General features: G+C 47.4%; 1 protein-coding gene across 1 annotated transcript in view; it reads right to left on the reverse strand.

The window, feature by feature from the left end:
* LOC308107606 (unconventional myosin-VIIa-like) overlaps positions 1 to 24,602 on the reverse strand; it is a gene marked incomplete at its 5' end in the record, with an annotated part of 42,231 nt that continues 17,629 nt past the window's right edge. Inside the window, 34 exons of the mRNA XM_080460022.1 lie at positions 1 to 870; positions 1,092 to 1,211; positions 1,362 to 1,445; positions 4,414 to 4,530; positions 4,737 to 4,922; positions 5,122 to 5,228; positions 5,412 to 5,499; positions 5,817 to 5,930; positions 6,163 to 6,268; positions 6,528 to 6,683; positions 6,849 to 6,991; positions 7,068 to 7,248; positions 7,335 to 7,459; positions 8,282 to 8,472; positions 8,545 to 8,714; positions 8,789 to 8,915; positions 9,388 to 9,505; positions 10,271 to 10,438; positions 11,610 to 11,837; positions 12,042 to 12,215; positions 14,844 to 14,963; positions 15,059 to 15,185; positions 16,714 to 16,841; positions 17,657 to 17,746; positions 18,151 to 18,327; positions 19,360 to 19,566; positions 19,641 to 19,850; positions 19,954 to 20,061; positions 20,283 to 20,501; positions 20,601 to 20,685; positions 20,766 to 20,860; positions 22,627 to 22,719; positions 23,333 to 23,491; positions 23,718 to 23,855. Of these exons, the coding sequence (XP_080316148.1) occupies positions 778 to 870; positions 1,092 to 1,211; positions 1,362 to 1,445; positions 4,414 to 4,530; positions 4,737 to 4,922; positions 5,122 to 5,228; positions 5,412 to 5,499; positions 5,817 to 5,930; positions 6,163 to 6,268; positions 6,528 to 6,683; positions 6,849 to 6,991; positions 7,068 to 7,248; positions 7,335 to 7,459; positions 8,282 to 8,472; positions 8,545 to 8,714; positions 8,789 to 8,915; positions 9,388 to 9,505; positions 10,271 to 10,438; positions 11,610 to 11,837; positions 12,042 to 12,215; positions 14,844 to 14,963; positions 15,059 to 15,185; positions 16,714 to 16,841; positions 17,657 to 17,746; positions 18,151 to 18,327; positions 19,360 to 19,566; positions 19,641 to 19,850; positions 19,954 to 20,061; positions 20,283 to 20,501; positions 20,601 to 20,685; positions 20,766 to 20,860; positions 22,627 to 22,719; positions 23,333 to 23,491; positions 23,718 to 23,855 (4,752 nt within the window). The 3' untranslated portion in view covers positions 1 to 777. The remainder of the gene's footprint in view (positions 871 to 1,091; positions 1,212 to 1,361; positions 1,446 to 4,413; positions 4,531 to 4,736; positions 4,923 to 5,121; positions 5,229 to 5,411; positions 5,500 to 5,816; positions 5,931 to 6,162; positions 6,269 to 6,527; positions 6,684 to 6,848; positions 6,992 to 7,067; positions 7,249 to 7,334; positions 7,460 to 8,281; positions 8,473 to 8,544; positions 8,715 to 8,788; positions 8,916 to 9,387; positions 9,506 to 10,270; positions 10,439 to 11,609; positions 11,838 to 12,041; positions 12,216 to 14,843; positions 14,964 to 15,058; positions 15,186 to 16,713; positions 16,842 to 17,656; positions 17,747 to 18,150; positions 18,328 to 19,359; positions 19,567 to 19,640; positions 19,851 to 19,953; positions 20,062 to 20,282; positions 20,502 to 20,600; positions 20,686 to 20,765; positions 20,861 to 22,626; positions 22,720 to 23,332; positions 23,492 to 23,717; positions 23,856 to 24,602) is intronic.

The raw sequence follows: 24,602 nt of genomic DNA on the forward strand, positions 1-24,602 counted from the left end.
GAGAGCAGATTTCGCCTTCTTTATTTTGAGACGGTAGTTCAATCCTTTTCATTCAGACTTGGACGGACTGCAAGACAAATTCAACGATATTTATAAAACCCAGCCGACAGACGAACAAATGAAACGACAAGCGTTTGACTATTAAAGATCAAAGTTGGACTGAATAATGTCACAGATTTTACGACTAAATAATTTTATGATCCAGAATGAAAACTATTCAAACCTCCCCGGCTGGGAGCGGCTGCAGCCCAGAGGATTCTGGGTAATGTTGTCAAAAGACAAGACGTGAACATAAAACACGATTTTAGTATAAAAACAACTGAAGTGTTACCAACAAAAAAAAGAAAGGCAATAAATAATAAAGGGGCGGGATCTGAGGCAGAAACAGATTCAACACAAACCAGTTTTAAAAAGATCAAACCATCGGATCAAGTTTCTCATCGTCGTAGTTTACTGTTTCTGTACGAGAGGCTTCGTGGCGAGATCTTCCTCTGGATCAGGCGGTCGCAGCGCCGCCGCCGCCAGTCACAGGTAGTCATCCTCACTGGAGGGCTCGTCTTCGTCGTGGTTGTACTGGTAATAGTTGCTGGGGCCTTCGCCGGGGTCCTCGCTGCTCGCAGCCCAACTCCCCCCGCTGACCTTTGACCCTTCCGAGCTAGCGGAAGGACTGCGGCTCATCCGCCACAGCTGGTGGGCGAAGGTCCGCCCCCAGCTGCAGTGCTGGCCAATCGGACGCAGGAGCCGAACGAGCTCGGCCGCCTCCCGCCAGTAAGAAGTTCACTTGCTTTGGCCCCGCCCACTGCGCTGCTTATTCATGGTGGTCAGCATCTGACTGATGTAGGAGGTCAGGAGGTCGTCCATCTTGTAGCCCTGCAAACACACACACACACACACACACACACACACACACACACACACACACACACACACACACACAAACACAATGAAAATGATCAGCATCAGTCATTTAAAAAGATCATTTTCATCGTGTGTGTGTGTGTGTGTGTGTGTGTGTGTGTGTGTGTGTGTGTGTGTGTGTGTGTGTGTGTGTGTGTGTGTGTGTGTGTGTGTGTGTGTGTGTGTGTTCCCACCAGTGAGGTCTCACACAGCAGCTTGCTGCCTCTGACCAGGTTTCCGATGGTGATGTGGAAATACGTGTTTCCGCTGCTCCAGTTGGAGATCTTGGTGAAGGGATGAGTGATCAGGACATCCTGCACACACACACACACACACACACACACACACACACACACACACACACACACACACACACACACACACACACACACACACACACACACACACACAGAGGTGAGTGTCGTGGCGTGCGACAGGCGGGGGGCGGGGCTTGTTGCTCAGACCTTGGTCTTGGGGTCGATCAGACTGACTCCGTGCTTGTTGACGGCGATCAGCAGGATCTCTGGGTAGTTTGGTTCCGTTGTTTGCTGAAGAAAAACAAACTGATGTTTGTTACGACGTCTGATTGTCGTTTCACCATTAACTTACCTTCTGATCGTCATGACAACGACGTGCAAAACAAAGTCAACGTATGTTGTTGTTGCCATTGGAAAAAAAACAGTTTGTACGTGTTGCTCTTGAACGCTCAGCGTGAATGAAAATATATTTAAACGAAAAAGAAATGAATGAATGAAAGAATGAACAAGACACAAACAGGAAGTAATATAGCACAGGAAGTGATGGACATAAACAGGAAGTGATGGACACAAACAGGAAGTGATGGAAACAAACAGGAAGTTATGGACACAAACAGGAAGTAATAAAGCACAGGAAGTGATGGACACAAACAGGAAGTGATGGAAACAAACAGGAAGTTATGGACACAAACAGGAAGTAATAAAGCACAGGAAGTGATGGACACAAACAGGAAGTGATGGAAACAAACAGGAAGTTATGGACACAAACAGGAAGTAATAAAGCACAGGAAGTGATGGACACAAACAGGAAGTAATAAAGCACAGGAAGTGATGGACACAAACAGGAAGTGATGGAAACAAACAGGACGTTATGGACACAAACAGGAAGTGATGGACACAAACAGGAAGTGATGGACACAAACAGGAAGTAATAAAGCACAGGAAGTGATGGACACAAACAGGAAGTGATGAAAACAAACAGGAAGTTATGGACACAAACAGGAAGTAATAAAGCACAGGAAGTGATGGACACAAACAGGAAGTGATGGACACAAACAGGAAATTATGGACACAAACAGGAAGTAATAAAGCACAGGAAGTGATGGACATAAACAGGAAGTGATGGAAACAAACAGGAAGTAATAAAGCACAGGAAGTGATGGACACAAACAGGAAGTGATGGAAACAAACAGGACGTTATGGACACAAACAGGAAGTGATGGACACAAACAGGAAGTAATAAAGCACAGGAAGTGATGGACACAAACAGGAAGTGATGGAAACAAACAGGAAGTTATGGACACAAACAGGAAGTAATAAAGCACAGGAAGTGATGGACACAAACAGGAAGTGATGGAAACAAACAGGAAGTTATGGACACAAACAGGAAGTAATAAAGCACAGGAAGTGATGGACACAAACATCAAGTGATGGAAACAAACAGGAAGTTATGGACACAAACAGGAAGTAATAAAGCACAGGAAGTGATGGACACAAACAGGAAGTGATGGAAACAAACACGAAGTGATGGACACAAACAGGAATGATGGAAACAAACAGGAAGTAATAAAGCACAGGAAGTGATGGACACAAACAGGAAGTGATGGAAACAAACAGGACGTTATGGACACAAACAGGAAGTGATGGACACAAACAGGAAGTAATAAAGCACAGGAAGTGATGGACACAAACAGGAAGTGATGGAAACAAACAGGAAGTTATGGACACAAACAGGAAGTAATAAAGCACAGGAAGTGATGGACACAAACAGGAAGTAATAAAGCACAGGAAGTGATGGACACAAACAGGAAGTGATGGAAACAAACAGGAAGTTATGGACACAAACAGGAAGTAATAAAGCACAGGAAGTGATGGACACAAACAGGAAGTGATGGAAACAAACAGGAAGTTATGGACACAAACAGGAAGTAATAAAGCACAGGAAGTGATGGACACAAACAGGAAGTAATAAAGCACAGGAAGTGATGGACACAAACAGGAAGTGATGGAAACAAACAGGACGTTATGGACACAAACAGGAAGTGATGGACACAAACAGGAAGTAATAAAGCACAGGAAGTGATGGACACAAACAGGAAGTGATGAAAACAAACAGGAAGTTATGGACACAAACAGGAAGTAATAAAGCACAGGAAGTGATGGACACAAACAGGAAGTGATGGACACAAACAGGAAATTATGGACACAAACAGGAAGTAATAAAGCACAGGAAGTGATGGACATAAACAGGAAGTGATGGAAACAAACAGGAAGTTATGGACACAAACAGGAAGTAATAAAGCACAGGAAGTGATGGACACAAACAGGAAGTGATGGAAACAAACAGGAAGTTATGGACACAAACAGGAAGTAATAAAGCACAGGAAGTGATGGACACAAACAGGAAGTAATAAAGCACAGGAAGTGATGGACACAAACAGGAAGTGATGGAAACAAACAGGACGTTATGGACACAAACAGGAAGTGATGGACACAAACAGGAAGTAATAAAGTACACGAAGTGATGGACACAAACAGGAATGATGGAAACAAACAGGAAGTAATAAAGCACAGGAAGTGATGGACACAAACAGGAAGTGATGGAAACAAACAGGAAGTTATGGACACAAACAGGAAGTAATAAAGCACAGGAAGTGATGGACACAAACAGGAAGTGATGGAAACAAACAGGAAGTTATGGACACAAACAGGAAGTAATAAAGCACAGGAAGTGATGGACACAAACATCAAGTGATGGAAACAAACAGGAAGTTATGGACACAAACAGGAAGTAATAAAGCACAGGAAGTGATGGACACAAACAGGAAGTGATGGAAACAAACAGGAAGTTATGGACACAAACAGGAAGTAATAAAGCACAGGAAGTGATGGACACAAACAGGAAGTGATGGAAACAAACAGGAAGTTATGGACACAAACAGGAAGTAATAAAGCACAGGAAGTGATGGACACAAACAGGAAGTGATGGAAACAAACAGGAAGTTATGGACACAAACAGGACGTAATAAAGCACAGGAAGTGATGAACACAAACAGGAAGTGATGGAAACAAACAGGAAGTTATGAATCAGACTGGAAGTGATGGACACAAACAGGAAGTGATGGACACAAAGTGGAAGTCATAAAAGACAGGAAGTGATGGACCAGACAAGAAACTATGGACAACAAACAGGAAGCGATGGACAACAAACAGGAAGTGATGAACACAAACAGGAAGTGACAGGCTCTGGTGTGTTTACCTTGACCTCAAAGAAAGCAGAGCCAAAGGTCGGCCATTTGTAGATGACCTTCAGGAACATCAGTTTGGCTTCTTCTCTGGATTTACCCGCCTGCTTGTTGAAGTACGCCACCACAGACTTCACACACACACACACACACACACACACACACACACACACACACACACACACACACACACACACACACACACACACACACACACACACACACACACACACACACACACACACACACACACACACACACACACACACACACACACACACAGCATTAGTGACGTTAGGTTCTTGTCCCCGGGACTCGTCCGTGTTGTCCAGTTTACCCTCTTCCAGTCGTCGGGGGACATTTGGCGGATCAGGTCCTGAGGGACCAGCTCTCGAAGCATCTTGGGAATCGTAGGAAAGTGAGATTTATCGTCCTCGAACTTCACCCGGTAGATTAAAGCTGCCAGCTGGAAAACTTCTTCTCGTGAGCACTTGTGATAACCACGTAAGTATTTGGGCAGCTCCTGATCAACGGCAGGAGAGAAGAAGAAGAAAAGTATGTGAAAATCCATCAAATACACATTGGAAAGACTGAAAACCCGACTCCAGGAGGGAGAGACGGGTACCGACAGACTCACAGCAGGTTCATTTGGGACAAATGCTTTTTTTACGTCTAATCTTTATTCTGAACCTGGCGACCTGACATCAGGAGTGTGATCCGACCTGGTAGTAGTGGAAGATGGAGTCGGCGAAGGAGTCCTTCCCAGGAACGGTGCTGGTCCAGAGTTTCTTCATGAAGAAGACCTGGTAGGTGAGCGACGGTACGATTCCTGAGCAGAGGAAGGAAGGAGAACCGTGACGGGTCCTGAATAACGGAGCTGGATTTTCTCTACAAAACGTTTCATTAATCTCAATCTTAAAGGTCTGAAACCTCCGATAGTGGAGAATATCAGATATTATTGTTCTGTCTGTCGTCTATCTTGTTGTTTTCACTGCAGAATTTAAAAACAAACCGTCTTTAGCTGGACGAGATTTCTTGATCCAGTCGGTTAAATGACGGACGAAGTCAAAGAAGAAATCTCCCTCAGGTACACTGATCACCTGCAACACACACACACACACACACACACACACACACACACACACACACACACACACACACACACACACACACACACACACACACACACACGGTCAGGATGTTCAGTTTTGTAGCTAGTTTTTTTATTTTGTAGTAACAGAACAAGTCACTATCGTTGTGTGCATGCGCAGTAGCAGCGTTTCAGAAAGTTGCCTTCTCCTCATTTCCATGGAGACGGAGCCATGTGACAAACTCTGTGTCAGTTTTGCTTCTAAAGTTCTCAGATAAAAAAACAAACAAACAAACAAACAAACAATAACAAGCTTTGACCTCTGACCTTGTCTGAGATCTTGACGAAGAGGCTGAAGCCTTCGGCAGACTTGAGCAGCAGACGAGTGGAAATGTTGTGACAGAAATCCTTGGCTTTAGTGCTGGACTCCACCTCGAAGGCCTGGACACACACACACACACACACACACACACACACACACACACACACACACACACACACACACACACACACACACACACACACACACACACACACGCACGGACACCCGTTGTCCAGTCAGCAGTACGACAACAGCAGTGTGACTTTAGCTGTGTGTGTGTGTGTGTGTGTGTGTGTGTGTGTGTGTGTGTGTGTGTGTGTGTGTGTGTGTGTGTGTGTGTGTGTGTGTCACCTCATCGGTGTCGTCGGGGAAGTACACCTTGTGGAAGATCTGTGTGGTTTTGTGTTGGATGGCCTCAACCTCCACCAGGTGAGGAGGATACTTCCTGGATCCGTTCCTGCTCAACAGGAAGTAGAGAGAAGGATGAGATGAAGTGAGAGGACATCTTCCCCTCCTACTCTTCCTCCTCTTCCTCTCCTCCTCCTCTCCTCCTCCTCTCCTTCATCCATCCTGTCCACCACTTCTCCTCATCGTCAGTCCAAACCATCTCATCCTGTAACATCTGTAGTTTTATCAGTAAACTCCTCCACCTCTGACCCGGCTGACCTCTAATCCCTGACTTTTGACCCCTGACCTCCGACCCGGCTGACCCGTACCGTAGGGCCTTGTGCAGCCTCTGCATGCAGTCGGCGGCCAGTGGGTGGAGTTTCCTGGACTGGAGGAAACGCTGGATGTGAGGCAGCAGAGCGTTGCTGGGAGGGAAGAGACCAGTGCAGAGCCACAGCAGCTCCCAGCCCTTCTCCTCACTGTACCTGCACACACACACACACACACACACACACACACACACACACACACACACACACACACACACACACACTGGTTCAGGTTTGAACAGGAAACCAGGAAATACTGCAAAGCATTCTGGGAACATTCCAGTCTTCTGCAGTAGACGCTGTTGAACGTTCGTCACACACTTGACGTGGTTGTCGGTGAGCTGCTTGACGATCTGACAGTAGCTCTCGTCCTTCAGCGGCTCGGCCTTCAGCGCCGCCTCGAAGATCTGGTCCGTCAACTCGTTGACGGAGCGCGTGCGTTTGGACGGGTAGTCGCCCATGTACTTCATCATGGGTGACGGCTCGGGGTCAAGGAATCGAACCGGGAGTCCAGCAACAACGGAGACATGAGACAGACACACTGAGCGAGGGATGAAGGATATCGATGAAGGCCATGCAGGCGTCCTGAGCCAGATCCTCGTGGTTCAACACCTTCTTCAGCAGCGGCAGCCTGAGCGGCTCCCGGCTGCAGCTCCACATCCGGTCCTTCCCCCGGGTCTTCGTCACCATCACCCTGCTCAGGGTGTGTTTGGGAGGAGGCCTGCACGGAGAGCAAGGTCACACTGTGTGTGTGTATGTGTGTGTGTGTGTGTGTGTGTGTGTGTGTGTGTGTGTGTGTGTGTGTACCTGAAGTAGTCGTAGGAGAACTCCTCCAGAGTGTACGGCTTCACTCGGCCTTCCGTCTCCGGCAGGACGACCTGAGAGACTCGGACGGACTGCTGGCGCTGGTCAGGCGTCATGGTGACCAGCGCCTGGTGGACCGAGGGTAATGGAGACGTTACAGACGCTCGTGGGAAGTTTTATACGCTCAGAAACAAACAAACAAACTAACTAACTAATGATATGTATTGATTTTTGTTTGTTTTTAAATATATATAATGTATATTTATGTTTTGTTTTGTCTATTTTTTTGATCTCTGAACATAAACCGTCTTGTGTTGCATTTATGAAGTTGATCAAGTTTTTCACTATTTTCTTTTTTACAACAGTTTTGCGTGTTTGTTCTTCATTTTGAAGCTTTAACGGCTCATTTTAGGAACGTTTTAAAAAAGCTCTGTTAGCAGGTTTTTTTCTCATTTCATATGGTTTTTAGTTAGTTTAGTTGGTTTAGTTAGTTTAGTTGGTTTAGTTGGTTTTCCCCATTTTAGGCTTTTTTAAAAGCTTTTTTTAGCCAAGAGAGAAAAAGACTTTGTGTGTAAATAGAATGTTAATTAACCTCAATAGATAATTAAGAAGAAAAGAAGTTCCCTACTGCTTTTCAGACATTAAAAATACTTTATTATTATTGATGATTGATATTATTATTGTTATTTTTGTTTGCTATGATTGTTGTGATTATAAATATAATTTTTCCTGTGGTATTATTAGTACTAACATTATTGTCTCTTTTTTGTAAAATATTCAAAATAAATAGAAATACCATATATAAAATGAAAAGAAGATAAAGTATATTATTGTGAAAGGCTCAGGAAGTGACTCCCCGGGGGTTAAAGGTTCCAGACCCTGATGACCTGGAGGTTCTACAGAAGGGTACTGTGAAGGTTCTGAACCGTTCTGATGCGTCCGTCGCTCACCACCACGTCCTGCTGCGGCCGGGTCATGGAGGGCAGAACGTAGACGCAGTCGGCCGGGAAGTCTCCCCTCTGATTGGTCCGTTCGTTGATGCCGTGCGCCCAGCCGGAGGTGAGGACCTGCTCCCCGGAGTCCTGGTCCAGCACGATGAGGTCTCCCTTCAGGAAGCTGAGGAACGTTGACTCCTCATCGCCTGCGGAGGAGAACCAACATGACCCGGGCTGCGGGGAGCCGCTGGTGTCGGTGGGCGCTTCCCGGGACTCACCGGGGTTGAGGTTGTCCTGCAGCGCCACCACGAACTTGGAGCGGCTCCTCAGGCCCTCCAGGAAGGTGACCACCAGGTCGCGGATGTCCTCGGCGTTGTTGGAGGTGAAGGTGAACTCGTCTCCTTTGATGGTCGCCAGCGTGAAGCTCTGGCCCTGCAGCTTCCCCCCTCTGAGGAACAACACACCCAGCGGTCAGCCCGCCTCCTCGCCCAGCCGACCGGCCGGACCCACCGGCCTCCTCACCTGCTGCTGGACACCGCGGTGATCTCTGGGAAGGAGAGCTCCAGGAGGACCTGCTCCTGCTCGTCCACAAAATAAACTCCAGTCCAGTTCACCGCGACGATCAGGTCATTTTTAGGCAGACTGGGACCTGAGGGGCGAGAGACTGGACTCCGTGAACAACACGTCGCCGACGGAGGTCAAAACAAGTGACCGAGAAGAAGAACCAGTGATTAATACGTCAGTAATGTTCTCAGAGGAACCTCTGAGAACATTACTGATGTCTTCTGGTATTCAGTTTATTCATGGAGCAGCTATCAACGTTTCCTTCCTGCATCTTCAGTCGATTGTTGTTACTGGACTGATGATAGATTATTGTGACTCAATACACCCTCTAGTGGTTTAAAGTTTAGTTACTTTAATTTTCTTTGTACTTATATACTCTGGCCATTTATCTCGATGAATCATTTTGTATTGAAGAAGAAGAAGAAGAAGAAGAAGAAGAAGAAGAAGAAGAAGAAGAACAAGAACAAGAAAAAATCATGAATTCTTCTGTACGTTCTGTTGTTGTTGTTGTTGTTTTGTTGCTGTTTTGTTGTTTTGTTGTTGTTGTTGTGACTCACCAGAGAACTTGAAGGCTTCGTAGAAGCGAGAGAAGAGCAGCGGCCACTTGTGGCGAGCAAAGTCCACCACTTCCTCCTTCACCTTCTGGGAATCGAACCTCTTCTGGGTGTAGATGCCCTGAGCCGAGGAAGAGGAGGAGGAGGAGGAGGAAGAGGAAGAGGAGGAAGCGGAGGAGGAAGAGGAGGAGGAGGAGGAGGAGGAGGAAGAGAAAGAGAAAGAGACATAACACAAACCTTCATCATGATTTTTACTAGTACTTCTGTGTACAGTGTGTATTCTGCTTTTACCCACACCCCAGCTGTATTTGTATATAAATACTTCTTTACTTTATGTTGCTCTACTCTTTGTTTACATATCGTACATCTTTTCTTTTAAAGCTGTTTTATATATATCTGCTATTTTAAAGTTTCTGTGGTCAGAGACAGAATTTCACTCGGTGGGAAACGTTTTCTGAAGTTCGGCGACGATAAACTGAATTTAATCTGAAAAGTAAAAACCTGCAAATGAGAAATAAAACCAGGAAATTAAAATGTGTTGGTTTGTTCTGGTGCAAGAAAACATCAAGCTTTCTTTCTTTCTTTCTTTCTTTCTTTCTTTCTTTCTTTCTTTCTTTCTCTTATTCTCTCTCTCTCTCTCTCTCTTACAGAGCGGTGGGAACTACCAATGACTACCAGGAGGTGGCAGTAATGAACATTCGTGGTGGAAAATCTAATAAACTGGAACAAACCCAGATCCTCCACTTGTGCTTCTATTTGACTTTAGTTGAATCTAGAAATGCAGCCAGTGATTCTTCCCGTGAGCAGAAAGGCGTTTGTCTCGCTGAGTCTTTAATAAAAAACCCGTCAGACTGAAGTCGCCGCTCCCCGAGGGTCTGAGCTGCACCTTCTTGTGCGCCGCCATGATGAGATGAGCCCACTTCTCCACCGTCTTGGCGCTGCTGATCTCCCTGTCGGGGATGTAGGAGGGGATGAGGCTGAGCAGGCGCTCCAGGAGGATCTCCGACCCGTAGTCGATGTAGTACTGCTGTGAGGCAAGTTCAGCAAGGTCGTCCTGCAGAAACCAGCAGAGCAACAGTGAACCACAGTTACTGGTTCACTGAGCTCCTGTTGACTGGAGGAGGACTCGGTCTACCTGATAGCAACATGAGACCTGTTCCACTGGAAGTAGCATCAGCATTAGCCTGTATCCACCCTGTGCTATGGTTAGCATTAGCATGCTTAGCATTCTCCATGTTGGTAATTTATCAGCTGATTTATATCTGCGTGTTCTATCTCGTCATTAGTTCATGAATCTGTTACTTTCAAGAAAAACCAACGTCAGATTATAGAGCATCTTCCTCCTCTCACAGTAGATTATAGAGCATATTCCTCCTTTTACATCAGATCATAGAGCATCTTCCTCCTCTAAATCAGATTATAGAGTATCTTCCTCCTTTTACATCAGATCATAGAGCATCTTCCTCCTCTAACATCAGATTATAGAGCATATTCCTCCTCTAAATCAGATTACAGAGTATCTTCCTCCTCTAACAGTAGATTATAGAGCACCTTTCTCCCTTTACATCAGATCATAGAGCATCTTCCTCCTCTAACATCAGATCATAGAGCGTCTTCCTCCACTAACATCAGATTATAGAGCGTCTTCCTCCACTAACATCAGATTATAGAGCATATTCCTCCTCCAAATCAGATAATAGAGCATCTTCCTCCTCTAACTGTAGAATATTGAGCATTTTCCTCCTTTTACATCAGATTATAGAGCACAATCCTCCCCTAACATCAGAGTATAGAGCACCATCCTCATCTAACAGTAGATTATAGAGCATCTTCCTCCTCTAAATCAGACTATAGAGCATCTTCCTCCTTTTACATCAGATTATAGAGCATATCCCTCCTCTAACATTAGATCATAGAGCATCTTCCTCCTCTAAATCAGACTATAGAGCATCTTCCTCCTTTTACACCAGATTATAGAGCATCTTCCTCCTCTAACATCAGATCATAGAGCATATTCCTCCTCTAACATCAGATCATAGAGCATCTTCCTCCTCTAACATCAGATTATAGAGCATATTCCTCCTCTAACATCAGATCATAGAGCATCTTCCTCCTCTAACATCAGATTATAGAGCATGTTATGGACTATTTGAAGAATATAGTTCTACTTTCTGGAGACTAAATGGTTTTGTTTCAAGGAGAGAGCAGCGAGTGGAGAGCGTCACCCTGTCGCAGCGATATTCTCCGAACTTGACTCCTCTGACGATCTGCTGGTAGATGAGGTTGGTGGCGACCTGGTCCTCGGTGGGGCTGTGCCACGGCGTGAAGATCTCCTTCCTGAAGAACAGCCTCCAGGGGGCGTTCCTCTCCTGGGCGCCCTGCTCCTTGGCATACTGCTCACACTGCGACACGGCGTCCATCACGTGGTCGTTCCCGCTGCCGAGAGAGGAAACCTGCAGAGAGACGCTTTATAACTTTACCAGGTCAAAGGTCAAAGAGGTCAAAGGTCAAAGGTCATCCTGATAAACCATCAGCAAACCAAACGAAAGGCTGATGCTGACAGGACCTGCAGGTGCTGATGGGTCCCTCGGGTGTGTGTGTGTGTGTGTGTGTGTGTGTGTGTGTGTGTGTGTGTGTGTGTGTGTGTGTGTTCCCACCTTGTCAAACAGTGCGATGTACAGCGAGAAGCCGAAGCGGTCCCTCAGGTTGATCTTGTCTGACAGCGCGTTGCAGAGCTCCTTGGCCGTGGTGGCCGAGTCCGTCAGCAGAGTTTTGGTCGTCCCGTCCATGAAGGTCACCGGCAGCATGACGGGCTTCTTGGATTTGGTGGCCTGGAGGTGGAGCACACTGACGGATCACACACTCTGAGGTCACTGAGCCACGTCTGACTCAGAAAACATCCAGTAACAAATCAACAAGGCTGAATCAGCTTGTGAAGCTCATTGGAGGCGAGAATATTACAGTTCTTGACAACCCAACAGGCAGGAGACGCTTTCTGCTGATAGAAAGTAAAATACTTCATTAGTATTTCCAGAATAAATGTCTGACGCTCACAGTGAGGGATGTTTTCCACAGAGTTCCTGTGTTTTGCTTTTAGTGCCCCAGGCCTAAATCTAAACCTGCCATCAAAAATCCCAGAAACGTTATTATCCTGTAGCGTTATAGTACTGCATAGTAAAACAGAATAAACTTTTCTTAAGGCGTGTTCACGTTCTCCTGTTTGATCTAGACCCGAGTCTCTTCTGGGAAAAACCGTTTGGTTTGGAGAAAAAGAGAGGAGGAAGTAGTGAGGAGGAAGTAGTGAGGAGGAAGAGAGGAGGAAGTAGTGAGGAGGAAGTAGAGAGGAGGAAGTAGTGAGGAGGAAGTAGTGAGGAGGAAGTAGTGAGGAGGAAGTAGAGAGGAAGAAGTAGTGAGGAGGAAGTAGAGAGGAGGAAGAGAGGAGGAAGTAGTGAGGAGGAAGTAGAGAGGAAGAAGTAGTGAGGAGGAAGTAGAGAGGAGGAAGAGAGGAGGAAGTAGTGAGGAGGAAGTAGTGAGGAGGAAGTCGAGAGGAGGAAGTAGTGAGGAGGAAGTAGAGAGGAAGAAGTAGTGAGGAAGAAGTAGTGAGGAGGAAGTAGTGAGGAGGAAGTAGAGAGGAGGAAGTAGTGAGGAGGAAGTGGAGAGGAGGAAGTGGTGAGGAGGAAGTAGAGAGGAGGAAGTAGTGAGGAGGAAGTGGAGAGGAGGAAGTGGTGAGGAGGAAGTAGTGAGGAAGAAGTAGTGAGGAGGAAGTAGAGAGGAGGAAGTAGTGAGGAGGAAGTAGTGAGGAGGAAGTAGTGAGGAGGAAGTAGAGAGGAAGAAGTAGTGAGGAAGAAGTAGTGAGGAGGAAGTAGTGAGGAGGAAGTAGTGAGGAGGAAGTGGAGAGGAGGAAGTGGTGAGGAGGAAGTAGTGAGGAAGAAGTAGTGAGGAGGAAGTAGTGAGGAGAAAGTAGTGAGGAGGAAGTAGTGAGGAGGAAGTGGAGAGGAGGAAGTAGTGAGGAGGAAGTAGTGAGGAAGAAGTAGTGAGTAGGAAGTAGTGAGGAGGAAGTAGTGAGGAGGAAGTAGAGAGGAAGAAGTAGAGAGGAAGAAGTAGTGAGGAGGAAGTAGAGAGGAAGAAGTAGTGAGGAGGAAGTAGAGAGGAGGAAGTAGTGAGGAGGAAGTAGAGAGGAAGAAGTAGTGAGGAGGAAGTAGAGAGGAGGAAGAGAGGAGGAAGTAGTGAGGAGGAAGTAGTGAGGAGGAAGTCGAGAGGAGGAAGTAGTGAGGAGGAAGTAGTGAGGAGGAAGTAGAGAGGAAGAAGTAGTGAGGAGGAAGTAGTGAGGAGGAAGTAGTGAGGAGGAAGTAGAGAGGAGGAAGTAGTGAGGAGGAAGTGGAGAGGAGGAAGTGGTGAGGAGGAAGTAGAGAGGAGAAAGTAGTGAGGAGGAAGTGGAGAGGAGGAAGTGGTGAGGAGGAAGTAGTGAGGAAGAAGTAGTGAGGAGGAAGTAGAGAGGAGGAAGTAGTGAGGAGGAAGTAGTGAGGAGGAAGTAGAGAGGAAGAAGTAGTGAGGAAGAAGTAGTGAGGAGGAAGTAGTGAGGAGGAAGTGGAGAGGAGGAAGTGGTGAGGAGGAAGTAGTGAGGAAGAAGTAGTGAGGAGGAAGTAGTGAGGAGAAAGTAGTGAGGAGGAAGTATAGAGGAAGAAGTAGTGACTAGGAAGTATTGAGGAGGAAGTAGTGAGGAGGAAGTGGAGAGGAGGAAGTAGTGAGGAGGAAGTAGTGAGGAAGAAGTAGTGAGTAGGAAGTAGTGAGGAGGAAGTAGTGAGGAGGAAGTAGAGAGGAAGAAGTAGTGAGGAAGAAGTAGTGAGGAGGAAGTAGTGAGGAGGAAGTGGAGAGGAGGAAGTGGAGAGGAGGAAGTGGTGAGGAGGAAGTAGTGAGGAGGAAGTAGTGAGGAGGAAGTAGTGAGGAGGAAGTGGAGAGGAGGAAGTGGAGAGGAGGAAGTAGAGAGGAAGAAGAGAGGAAGAAGTAGTGAGGAGGAAGTGGAGAGGCGTAACGTTATAAAGTTTTAAGACTTGAGTGATACAAAAGGAAAAGACTGAACACAAAGAACCCTTCTCACTGTCAGACTGTGTCAGCAGGTCAGTCTGTGTCAGCAGGTCAGACTGTGACAGACTGTGTCAGCAGGTCAGTCTGTGTCAGACTGTCAGCAGGACAGACTGTGTCAGCAGGACAGACTGTGTCAGCAGGACAGACTGTGTCAGCAGGACAGACTGTGTCAGCAGGTCAGACTGTGACAGACTGTGTCAGCAGGTCAGACTGTGACAGACTGTGTCAGCAGGACAGACTGTGTCAGACTGTCAGCAGGTCAGACTGTGTCAGCAGGTCAGACTGTGTCAGCAGGACAGACTGTGTCAGCAGGTCCATCAGACCAGGCAGATCTTCATGCTGATGACAGTAAACCAGTGCTGCTGGGTCTGTACCTGCAGCTCCAGCCAGGACGGAGGCTGGGTTCTGGTCCCGTTCACAAAGGTTCTCCTCAGCCGCTCCTCACAGTAGGGGGCGTAACCCGGCGGCCCGCTGCTGATGAAGTTCCTCAGGTACTGCGACAGGAAATCATTTATACCCTTCTTCTCATTTGTCTCAGTACATCAAGATGTGATCTCGTTTCAAGGTTTTTCAACTTAAAGGTCCCGACCTTGACGAATTTGTCTGAAGGAGCGAAGCAGCCGACGCACAACGAGACGAGGATCCAGCCGCGAGCATGAGAACTCTTTGACGGGTTCTGACTCAGCTGCTTACAGATCTGACAGTAGATCTCGTCCCTGAAACACACAAAGATCACACCACGCACACACACACACACACACACACACACACACACACACACACACACACACACACACACACACACACACACACACACACACGCACACACACACATGCACGCACACATCACATTTTTACCACGTCTACAAAGACGTGACATCGACACAAATCTAGATTAAAGACCTCATAAAATGCAGAATCCACTTCCTAAAGGTTTTCCAGCAGTACTACTCGTCCCCATACCTGGACTGACGTCCCAGAAGTGAAGACAGTCTGTCCTCTCTCTCCCTGGCTTGTTTCAGGTTTTAAAAAGTGTGTTGCTCCAACCAGCCAATCAGGAATCAAACCCTATATAGTGTCATCGGGGGTTTAGCCAATCCCAATCAAGGTAGGCTCTCCCTTTGACTCCTCCCACAATTAGGCAGCTCTGCTCTGGCACATGGCACCACGAGAGGAAGTACTTCCTCCTCTTCCCAAGATGGGCATGTGTGGGCGGAGCCAGTCCAGCTCACACAGACACAGCAGATTCTGAATGCAGCTCCTATGATCCAATATTCAAATGGAGAGAAAATCAAGGAGGAGCTAGAACCTTAGAATACTGAAGGTTCCTGGAGCGACCAGACCAGGAGGAGGAGGAGAACAGGAGGAGGAGGAGAGGAGGAGGAGAACAGGAGGAACAGGAGGAGGAGGAGAACAGAAGGAGGAGGTGAACAGGAGGAGAACAGGAGGAGGAGGTGAACAGGAGGAGAACAGGAGGAACAGGAGGAAGAGGAGAACAGGAGGAGGAGGTGAACAGGAGGAGAACAGGAGGAGGATGTGAACAGGAGACCAGGAGGAGGAGGTGAACAGGAGGAGGAGGAGAACAGGAGGAGGAGGAGGAGAACAGGAGGAGGAGAACAGGAGGAGGAGGTGAACAGGAGGAGAACAGGAGGAGGAGGAGAACAGGAGGAGGAGGTGAACAGGAGGAGAACAGGAGGAGGAGGAGAACAGGAGGAGGAGAACAGGAGGAGGAGGTGAACAGGAGGAGGAGGAGAACAGGAGGATATGACCACTAGAAATACAAACAAAAACCCCAATACAGTAAACAGAACAAAATATTCTAAAACGCGATTCAAGGTATTTTTTAACAATGAACTGCAGCTGAAACTGTAAACATGCTGCTCCTCATATCCGTATCTTGATCTCTCCGTCCACACAAACAGAAACCATCTCTGTTCTCCCCGTCGTTCTTAAGGTTCCCATGCACACGGGAAACTTCTGCATCCATGTGACACCATGGAACCTCCAGGGCCTCAGTCTGAGTCCAGCTCAACACGTGCAGCTGGAGCTCTACACTGCAGAACCCTTTAGCCTTTGCTCATATCCAGCTGACCTCTACACTCCAGCCTCTGTTCTGCTCATGATATCTCCAGAAATCTGCCAACACCGAAATCTCTGATCATCATCATCATCTTCATATCCTCTCACTTTCATCTTGTAAGTAAAGTGTTGAAGTGGAGTTTGTTTGTTTGTTTGTTTGTTTACCTCAGCCCCGGCCTCAGGATCCCGTTGCCGATGATGAAGTGAAGCTTTTCCAGGTTGGACGTTGGTCGATCCTCCAGCATGCTGTTGCCATGGAGACCGTACTCACCGTCGTTCAGGCGCTTGGCAACCTGAAAAAGTCCCGTTGTGACTCTTTTGACAAGAACGAAGCAGAAACTCCACCAGAGACACTGTCTGCCCCCCTCTTCCTCCTTCATCCTCCTTCTTCCTCCCTCTGCCCCCCTCTTCCTCCCTCTTCCTCCCCCTTCCTCCATCTGCCTCCCTCTTCCTCCCTCTGCCCCCCTCTGCCTCCCTCTGCCCCCTCTTCCTCCTTCATCCTCCCTCTTCCTCCCTCTGCCCCCCTCTTCCTCCCTCTTCCTTCTTCTTCCTCCCTCTTCCTCCATCTGCCTCCCTCTGCCCCCCTCTTCCTCCTTCTGCCCCCCCTTCCTCCCTCTTCCTTCCTCTTCCTCCCTCTGCCTCCCTCTTCCTCCCTCTTCCTTCTTCATCCTCCCTCTTCCTCCCTCTGCCCCCCTCTTCCTCCCCCTTCCTCCCTCTTCCTTCTTCTTCCTCCCTCTTCCTCCATCTGCCTCCCTCTGCCCCCCTCTTCCTCCTTCTGCCCCCCCTTCCTCCCTCTGCCCCCCTCTTCCTTCCTCTTCCTCCCTCTGCCTCCCTCTTCCTCCCTCTTCCTTCTTCATCCTCCCTCTTCCTCCCTCTGCCCCCCTCTTCCTCCCCCTTCCTCCCTCTTCCTTCTTCTTCCTCCCTCTTCCTCCATCTGCCTCCCTCTGCCCCCCTCTTCCTCCTTCTGCCCCCCCTTCCTCCCTCTGCCCCCCTCTTCCTCCCTCTTCCTCCCTCTTCCTTCCTCTTCCTCCCTCTGCCTCCCTCTTCCTTCCTCTTCCTCCCTCTGCCTCCCTCTTCCTTCCTTTTCCTCCCTCTTCCTCCGTCTCACCTCCTCCGTGATCTTTGACTTCTTCTTCAGGGTGAGAGACACCAGTTTGTGTCGCACGCTGTTTTTCTTGTGGCTGTCAGACTGAGGCGTCTGGAGGGAGAAACATGATGACGATGATGAAGACGATGATGAAGAGGAACATCTAAACGTTCTGCTTTAAAAACAAACAAACGTGAAAACATTCTTATTTGATGTCTCACATCTTCCGAATGTTCACGAAAGTTCATTCAAAATATTCAAGGCTTCATTCAAAATTTAAAAAAGCCTCATTCCACATACTCAAAGAATAATTTCCTAAACGGCATGTCACAATAAATAAATAAATAAATACATTCTCTCTCTCTCTCTCTCTCGCTCTCTATATATATATATAAATACTGTGCACACATTTCAAGTATAACGGTATAAACTTAAGTGTGAAATTATTTCTCCTCTCCCTCCTCCTCCTCCTTACCCCCCCCCCTCCTCCTTACCCCCCCCCCCCCCCCCCTCACCTCCCCCTCCCCCTGCAGAGCCTGCAGTTCTCTCTTGTAGGTTTTCTTTCCCAGCGTCTCGTAGATTTTGGTCATGACAGGAATCTTCTCGCTGCCGTCGCTGATGGCCGTGTGATATTTGGGCTCTGGCAGGTCTCCCATGAACCTCAGCACAGTGATCCAGACAGCCAGGGCCGCCTGGGAGACGACAGAGAAAGGACGCATCCAGAAAATCATCACTTTATTCTTTAAGAGTTTTAGGTTAAATGCGAAAAAAATGACCAGTAAATGTCTGTTGACCTTTCAGAGGTCACCGAAATACTCCAGTTACTCCTATAAAAACTTTTTCAAGACAGAAAATTGCACATTTTTCACCAACCACAGCTTAAAGACTCTCAGCATGGTGTTACTTCCTTCTTCACTGTTGTGAAAGGTTGCTCAATGATTCTGACACAACATAGAAGACAAGACAAGATACGATATGATGCGATAGGATGTGATAGGATGTGATAGGATGTGATAGGATGTGATAGGATGTGATGTGATGCGACACGATTTGATAAAATACGATACGATGTGATGCGATGTGATGCGATCCGATACGATGTGATGCGATGCGATGCGATGCGATGCGACACGATATGATACAATGCGATCCGATTTGATACGATACGATGCGATACGATATGATGTGATGTGATGCGATGCGACACGATACAATGCCATACGATTTGATACAATATGATATGATATGATACGATCCGATGCGATGCGATGCGATTGGATGCGATGCGATGCGATAGGATAGAACTTTGATAATCCCACATAGGACACACTAAATGTTGTGAACAGGAAGAAACGTGTGAGAAAGTGAATCAGGGAGCGAATCTCACACAGAGATTCATTATAGCAGCTGATTTACTGAAAAAGACTCATTTCATTTCTCTATTTTTACCCAAACTGAATGAATTTGTTTTTAATCTGAAATAAAGCCAGTAATGCAGTAATTTCAAAGTATTTCTATTGGGAACTGTTAAAAACAGCATTAAAATCAATATTTAGGAATCAGGGATCATTAGAATTGGGAGACGAGGGCCGCTATGTGTCCATATCTGATTTGTCCACGAGACGCGTACCGCCTCTCCACTGACCTGAGCGTCTTTCTGACCAACTACAATACTGGATCAGCTGGACGCACCCTGTGGAGGTCAAAGGTCAGCTGTGACCTACCAGCTGATCGCCCTCGTCGTCGTGGAACAGCAGCGGCTGCTTGAGAGGCCGCCGGACGTAAGTGTGTGTGGTGGCGCCCTGGAAGTAGGTGGCAGCAAACTTGGCGAACTTGTACTCGGACAAATCCTCCTCCTCGTCATCCTCGGGAAGAGGAAGAGCCTCGTCCAGGTCCTCCTCCACCAGCTCATGGTGGCTCCGCTCCAGGTCCTGCAGAGGAGGACACATCGCCACTCAGATGACTGCGTCTCACAGCTCACGGTTTAAAGCTTCCCAGCTTTCACCTCGAAACCCGCCGGCGCTTGTCCCTCCTGCCCCGGGAAGGAGCTGGTCGTCCCCAGGAAGCCGAACATCTTGTCCACCATGTCGGAGTCGTTGACGGGCTCCTGCCGGGCCTTCTCCATCTGCTCCACCATCTCCTTCTTCCTCCGGGCCTCCTCCTTCTCCTTCTTCTCCCGCTCAGCGTCCTCTTTGGCCAGCTGAGCCAGACGCTCCTGAACAGCAAAGTAAACAGAAAGCAGGTTGGAGCTGAATGTCGGCTCTTTGGGTTTTCTTGAGGTTTCTTCAAAACAAGGTGCAGCGCACTGGAGCACCAACCTGATGTTTCTTCTCCGCCTCGGCCTTCGCTCTCTTGGCAGACATCTGGTTCCTCAGTTTGGTTTCTTCAGCCAGTCGCATCTTCTCAGCCTCCAGCCTCCGGCGGTACTGCAGAGACCCGAAGAGAACACATTGAACTCAAGAGTTATTCTAGTTCATCTGGACTGAATCCAAACCTGGAGCCTCGAACTCGCTGCGGTGTGACGACCTGAAGCCTGAAGACTAGAACTGAAAGACCTGAACTGAACATTTCAACAGAATTGGAGGACGGAGTGAAAGACTGCAGAGCAGCAGGCAGAGCAGCAGCGAGCAGCAGGCAGAGCGACTACCTCTCCTTTCAGCCTCTTGTAGAGCCGGCGGGCGATCATTCCTCTGGTGTAGGCCTGGATGGTGATCACGGCCCACAGCCGGTGCCTGAACGCCCGGCGCACCAGGAAGCCCCGGCAGCGGCCCTGGAAGGCCGTGATTCGCTGACGGGCCACATGGTACGACGCACACAACTTCCTGGAGCGGACCAGCGCCTGAAGGCGAGAGAAACCCGCTCGCATCTGAAGGCAGAAGAAGAAGAAGAGTTAGAGTGAGACGCTCCACTAATCCCAGGCTCACTCTGACGTTCCAGCTCCCGTCTGCGGGGAGATGATGCTTACAGCTCCGTAGTTCTTCCGACACTGATAACCTCTCCAGGTCTTCTGGATCAGCACAGCTGACTTCCTCATCCTCAGGAAGTTGGACCTGGAGAACCAGGAGAGTTCGGTCGGTACGTTTCTGACTTATTTTCAGCATCGGCAGAGGAGGCAGCGTGAAACACCGACCTGTCTTTGAAACCGCGCACCACCTTCTGGATGAGGATGACTTTATCTGTGATGGCCTTGTCCCTCTCGATCTCCAGCAGCATGTCGTGGTGATCCTGCACAAACAGGCACAGAGACGTGAAGCGTGGAAAGCGTCTTTTAACAATCTGATCACAAAGTCCAGTTAAACCAATCAGAAAGCCACAAACAGCTCCCGCCTCAGAGAAGGAAAAATACATCCTCATGCCGCTGAACTGGGAACTTCCCACTGGGAACTTCCCACTGGGAAAAATGTTAAACTCCAGAGAAAAGCTGATTTAATGTCACTAATGTCATCAACATTCACAGTATCTCTTAGGAATGTACTCTCACCAACTTATAAATGATCACAGATTATTTTGAAAGTTAATTTCAGAGGGAAAAACAATCAGAATTATTGAACAAAGATTGTCCTCTTGTTTTCTTCTGTGGTGTTCCGCAGGGGTCAGTAGTGGCTCCACTCTTATTTTATCATTGGCTGAGATTAGACTACAACATTCACTTCGTCAAGATGAAATAATGGTTTGTTTTAATAAAAGTAATGCTTTAGTTTCAGTTTGCGTGTCATTGACTTATAAGACAGTACATGGTATATGAGTTCAATTAAATCTTTTTCATCTGGAGTTTTTTCATTCAGGTCCAAATCCGCTGAGTCGGCAAAATCAAAACTTTATTTTTAGTTAGAGGGAAAAGGTCTGTGTCAGGAAGAGTGCTCATTGTTCATGTGTGTGTGTGTGTGTGTGTGTGTGTGTATTTAAACTCCTCTCCCTCTGTTGTCCTTGTCGGGTCGTCTCGTCAACATGTCTTGTCTCCTGGTCAACTTGTCTCGCCTCTTGCCGTCGTCCTCGTGTTCCTTGGACTTTTAATTGCAATAAACCTGTTTTTTACAGAACTGGCTGACTCTGCGTTTGTGTCCACCCTGCACAACCCTGACCGTGTGTGTGTGTGTGTGTGTGTGTGTGTGTGTGTGTGTGTGTGTGTGTGTGTGTGTGTTACAACATGTCCTCCCCCATTATCCTTCAATGTGGCTGATTTCATGAAGAAGGTTTATCGACCACTCGCTTGTCCTCTGACTGCTTCCTGTCGGGGAAGTGTGGGCACTGACCCCCCCCCCCCCCCCCCCCCCCCCCCCGGGTTAACCTCCTGAACTCCCTCCTTCCTGCGGAGCCGTAAGGCCTCAACCAAACAGCTGTGTGAGGATATTCAGTTAGACTTTCCAAGAACACTGTTTGTTTTAATGACGAGGTTTTAGTGTCGTTCTGTGATTCGTGACCTTCAGCGAGGGTTGGGGCCGACACTTCTCTTTTTGTTTGCGTGTATTTATTCATTTATTGCTTGTATGTATTTGAACAATTTCTCACAAAAACTATTAACCTGAATTACATGAAATCTTCAGTGATGATTTGTCATCATCAAGGACCAGTCCAGCAGATTTTGGGTCGTTAACGGCGAAACATTTAGGAATAAATCTAAATACTGTGAAAAACGGTCCCATACAGAGTGGATGAGAGAGGCTCCTCGTGGAGGAGATCAAAGGAGATCAGCGTCTGTTGCCATGGAGACGAAATTAAAACTATACCGCATTGTTACATGCATTAGTTTACTAAAGTGTTTTTGCATAGCGTTTCTATATGTTTCTTAAAGGGGGATGTTTTGCTGCGGTGCAGCAGCGACGAGTTTTAAAATATTCTGTCTTTATCTTTCTTTGTTTAAAACTCCAGTAAAAGACGCTGAAGTCAGAGAGCAGATCCAGTTTTCTCTCTGCATGTTGCTCTACTTCCCACTTTTCTCTGCTCCCGTCTGGTGACGGAGCGACAGAAACAAAGGAGGTGCAAACGGAGACCTTGAGGAAGATCTTGGTCTTTCCCATCTGCCAGTCGTCGTCTCTGCCGAGTACGGCCTCAGCAATCCTCTGGCAGGTTCCCCTCAGGTCCTCCTGCACACACACACACACACACACACACACACACACACACACACACACACACACACACACACACACACACACACACACACACACCCACACACACACACACACACACACGCACGCACGCACGCACGCACGCACGCACACACACACACGCACGTTAACGCGGAAGGAGAAACCATAACATGTCCAGTCCAAGGAAAACAGTGCTGCTGATGCATTGTGGGAAAAGAGCTTCACACTAAACAGACATGTGAGGCGCCGTCTGGAAAGGAAAGAAAAACATCATCATGTTCGTCTTTTCTCTTTTCTGAGGGACTGAAACTCTCATTTCACCTCCAGTAAAATCACATCTGATCTTGTTTTCATGACGAAAACATTAAATAACAGAATATAGATTACATTGTGAATATCACCTTCAGCTAACATGAGATTATAGAGCCTCTTCCTCCTCTAACATCAGATTATAGAGCCTCAGAGAAAATATGATAAATCATGCATTCATTTATCAAGTAATTACTTTATATTTCCAGTAACTAGTAATGTAACTTCCACGTTTCAGAGTGGTAGTCATTGGATTTGATCATGTGATGGTGTCTGGGAAGTCGGAGTGCTGCTCCACCTGTTTGTAAGCCGGTTTGACTCCCGGCATCAACACCCGGTAGCGGTCCACGAACTCCACGAAGGTGTAGCGGATGGGGTAACCGGCACGGCGGATCCTGATGGTCTCCATCATACCTGAGTACCTCAACTGGCGCACGCACAGCTCACGGTCAAACAGCTGCACACACACACACACACACACACACACACACACACACACACACACACACACTGAATGACTTCATCATTGATTCAAAGTGAGTATATAAACACTGAGGAACCTCAACACCTTCCACCACTGTCACCAGACATCGTTCTACAAACATCAGTACCTCAGTACTTCAGCCTCAGGCCCCCGAGCCGCCCCCCCCCCCCCCGTCCAAACGACCGCTTCAGAGACTCACCATGGGCTTCTTGTATTCGTTGGGTTTGATGCAGCGGACGAAGAACGGCTGACACACACCCAGAGTCCTCATCAGCAACTCCAGAGATCTCTTGAACTGACTGCTGAGTGTGGGAGAGCGCTTCCTGGTCTCTGCCCCCTGGAACACACACACACACACACACACACACACACACACACACACACACACACACACACACACACACACACACACACACACACACACACACACACACACACACACACACACACACACACACACACACACGAACAATGAGCACTCTTCCTGACACAGACCTTTTCCCTCTAACTAAAAATAAAGTTTTGATTTTGCCGACTCAGCGGATTTGGACCTGAATGAAAAAACCCCAGATGAAAAGGATTTAATTGAACTCATATACCATGTACTGTCTTATAAGTCAATGACACGCAAACTGAAACTAAAGCATTACTTTTATTAAAACAAACCACTTTGTTGAAGTTCTTCGTTTGTACCACCAGAGGGCAGTAAACACAGTTTAAAAAAAGCAGAAGTAGAATACCACAGTACATATTTATATCACGTGACCCAAGTTTAACTTCATTTCAAACAGAAAATGAGTGAAATAATAAATAAAAATGAGCATGTCGACGGGGAAACAGAAGGAAGACGGAGGTGAAGAGATGAAGGTTTAATGACGGAGAAGTTTGAAATGTTTGACCAGATTTTACCTTCAGAGGAGCTCGAGGAGGAGAAGCTACTGAACTACAGCCACACAGGAACTGGAGAGAACACACACACACACACACACACACACACACACACACACACACACACACACACACACACACACACACACACACACACACACACAGAGCCGAGAGGAAACAAACTTCATTATTATTC

Source organism: Lipophrys pholis (assembly GCF_963383615.2).
Source record: "Lipophrys pholis genome assembly, chromosome: 3".
NCBI lineage: Eukaryota > Metazoa > Chordata > Actinopteri > Blenniiformes > Blenniidae > Lipophrys > Lipophrys pholis.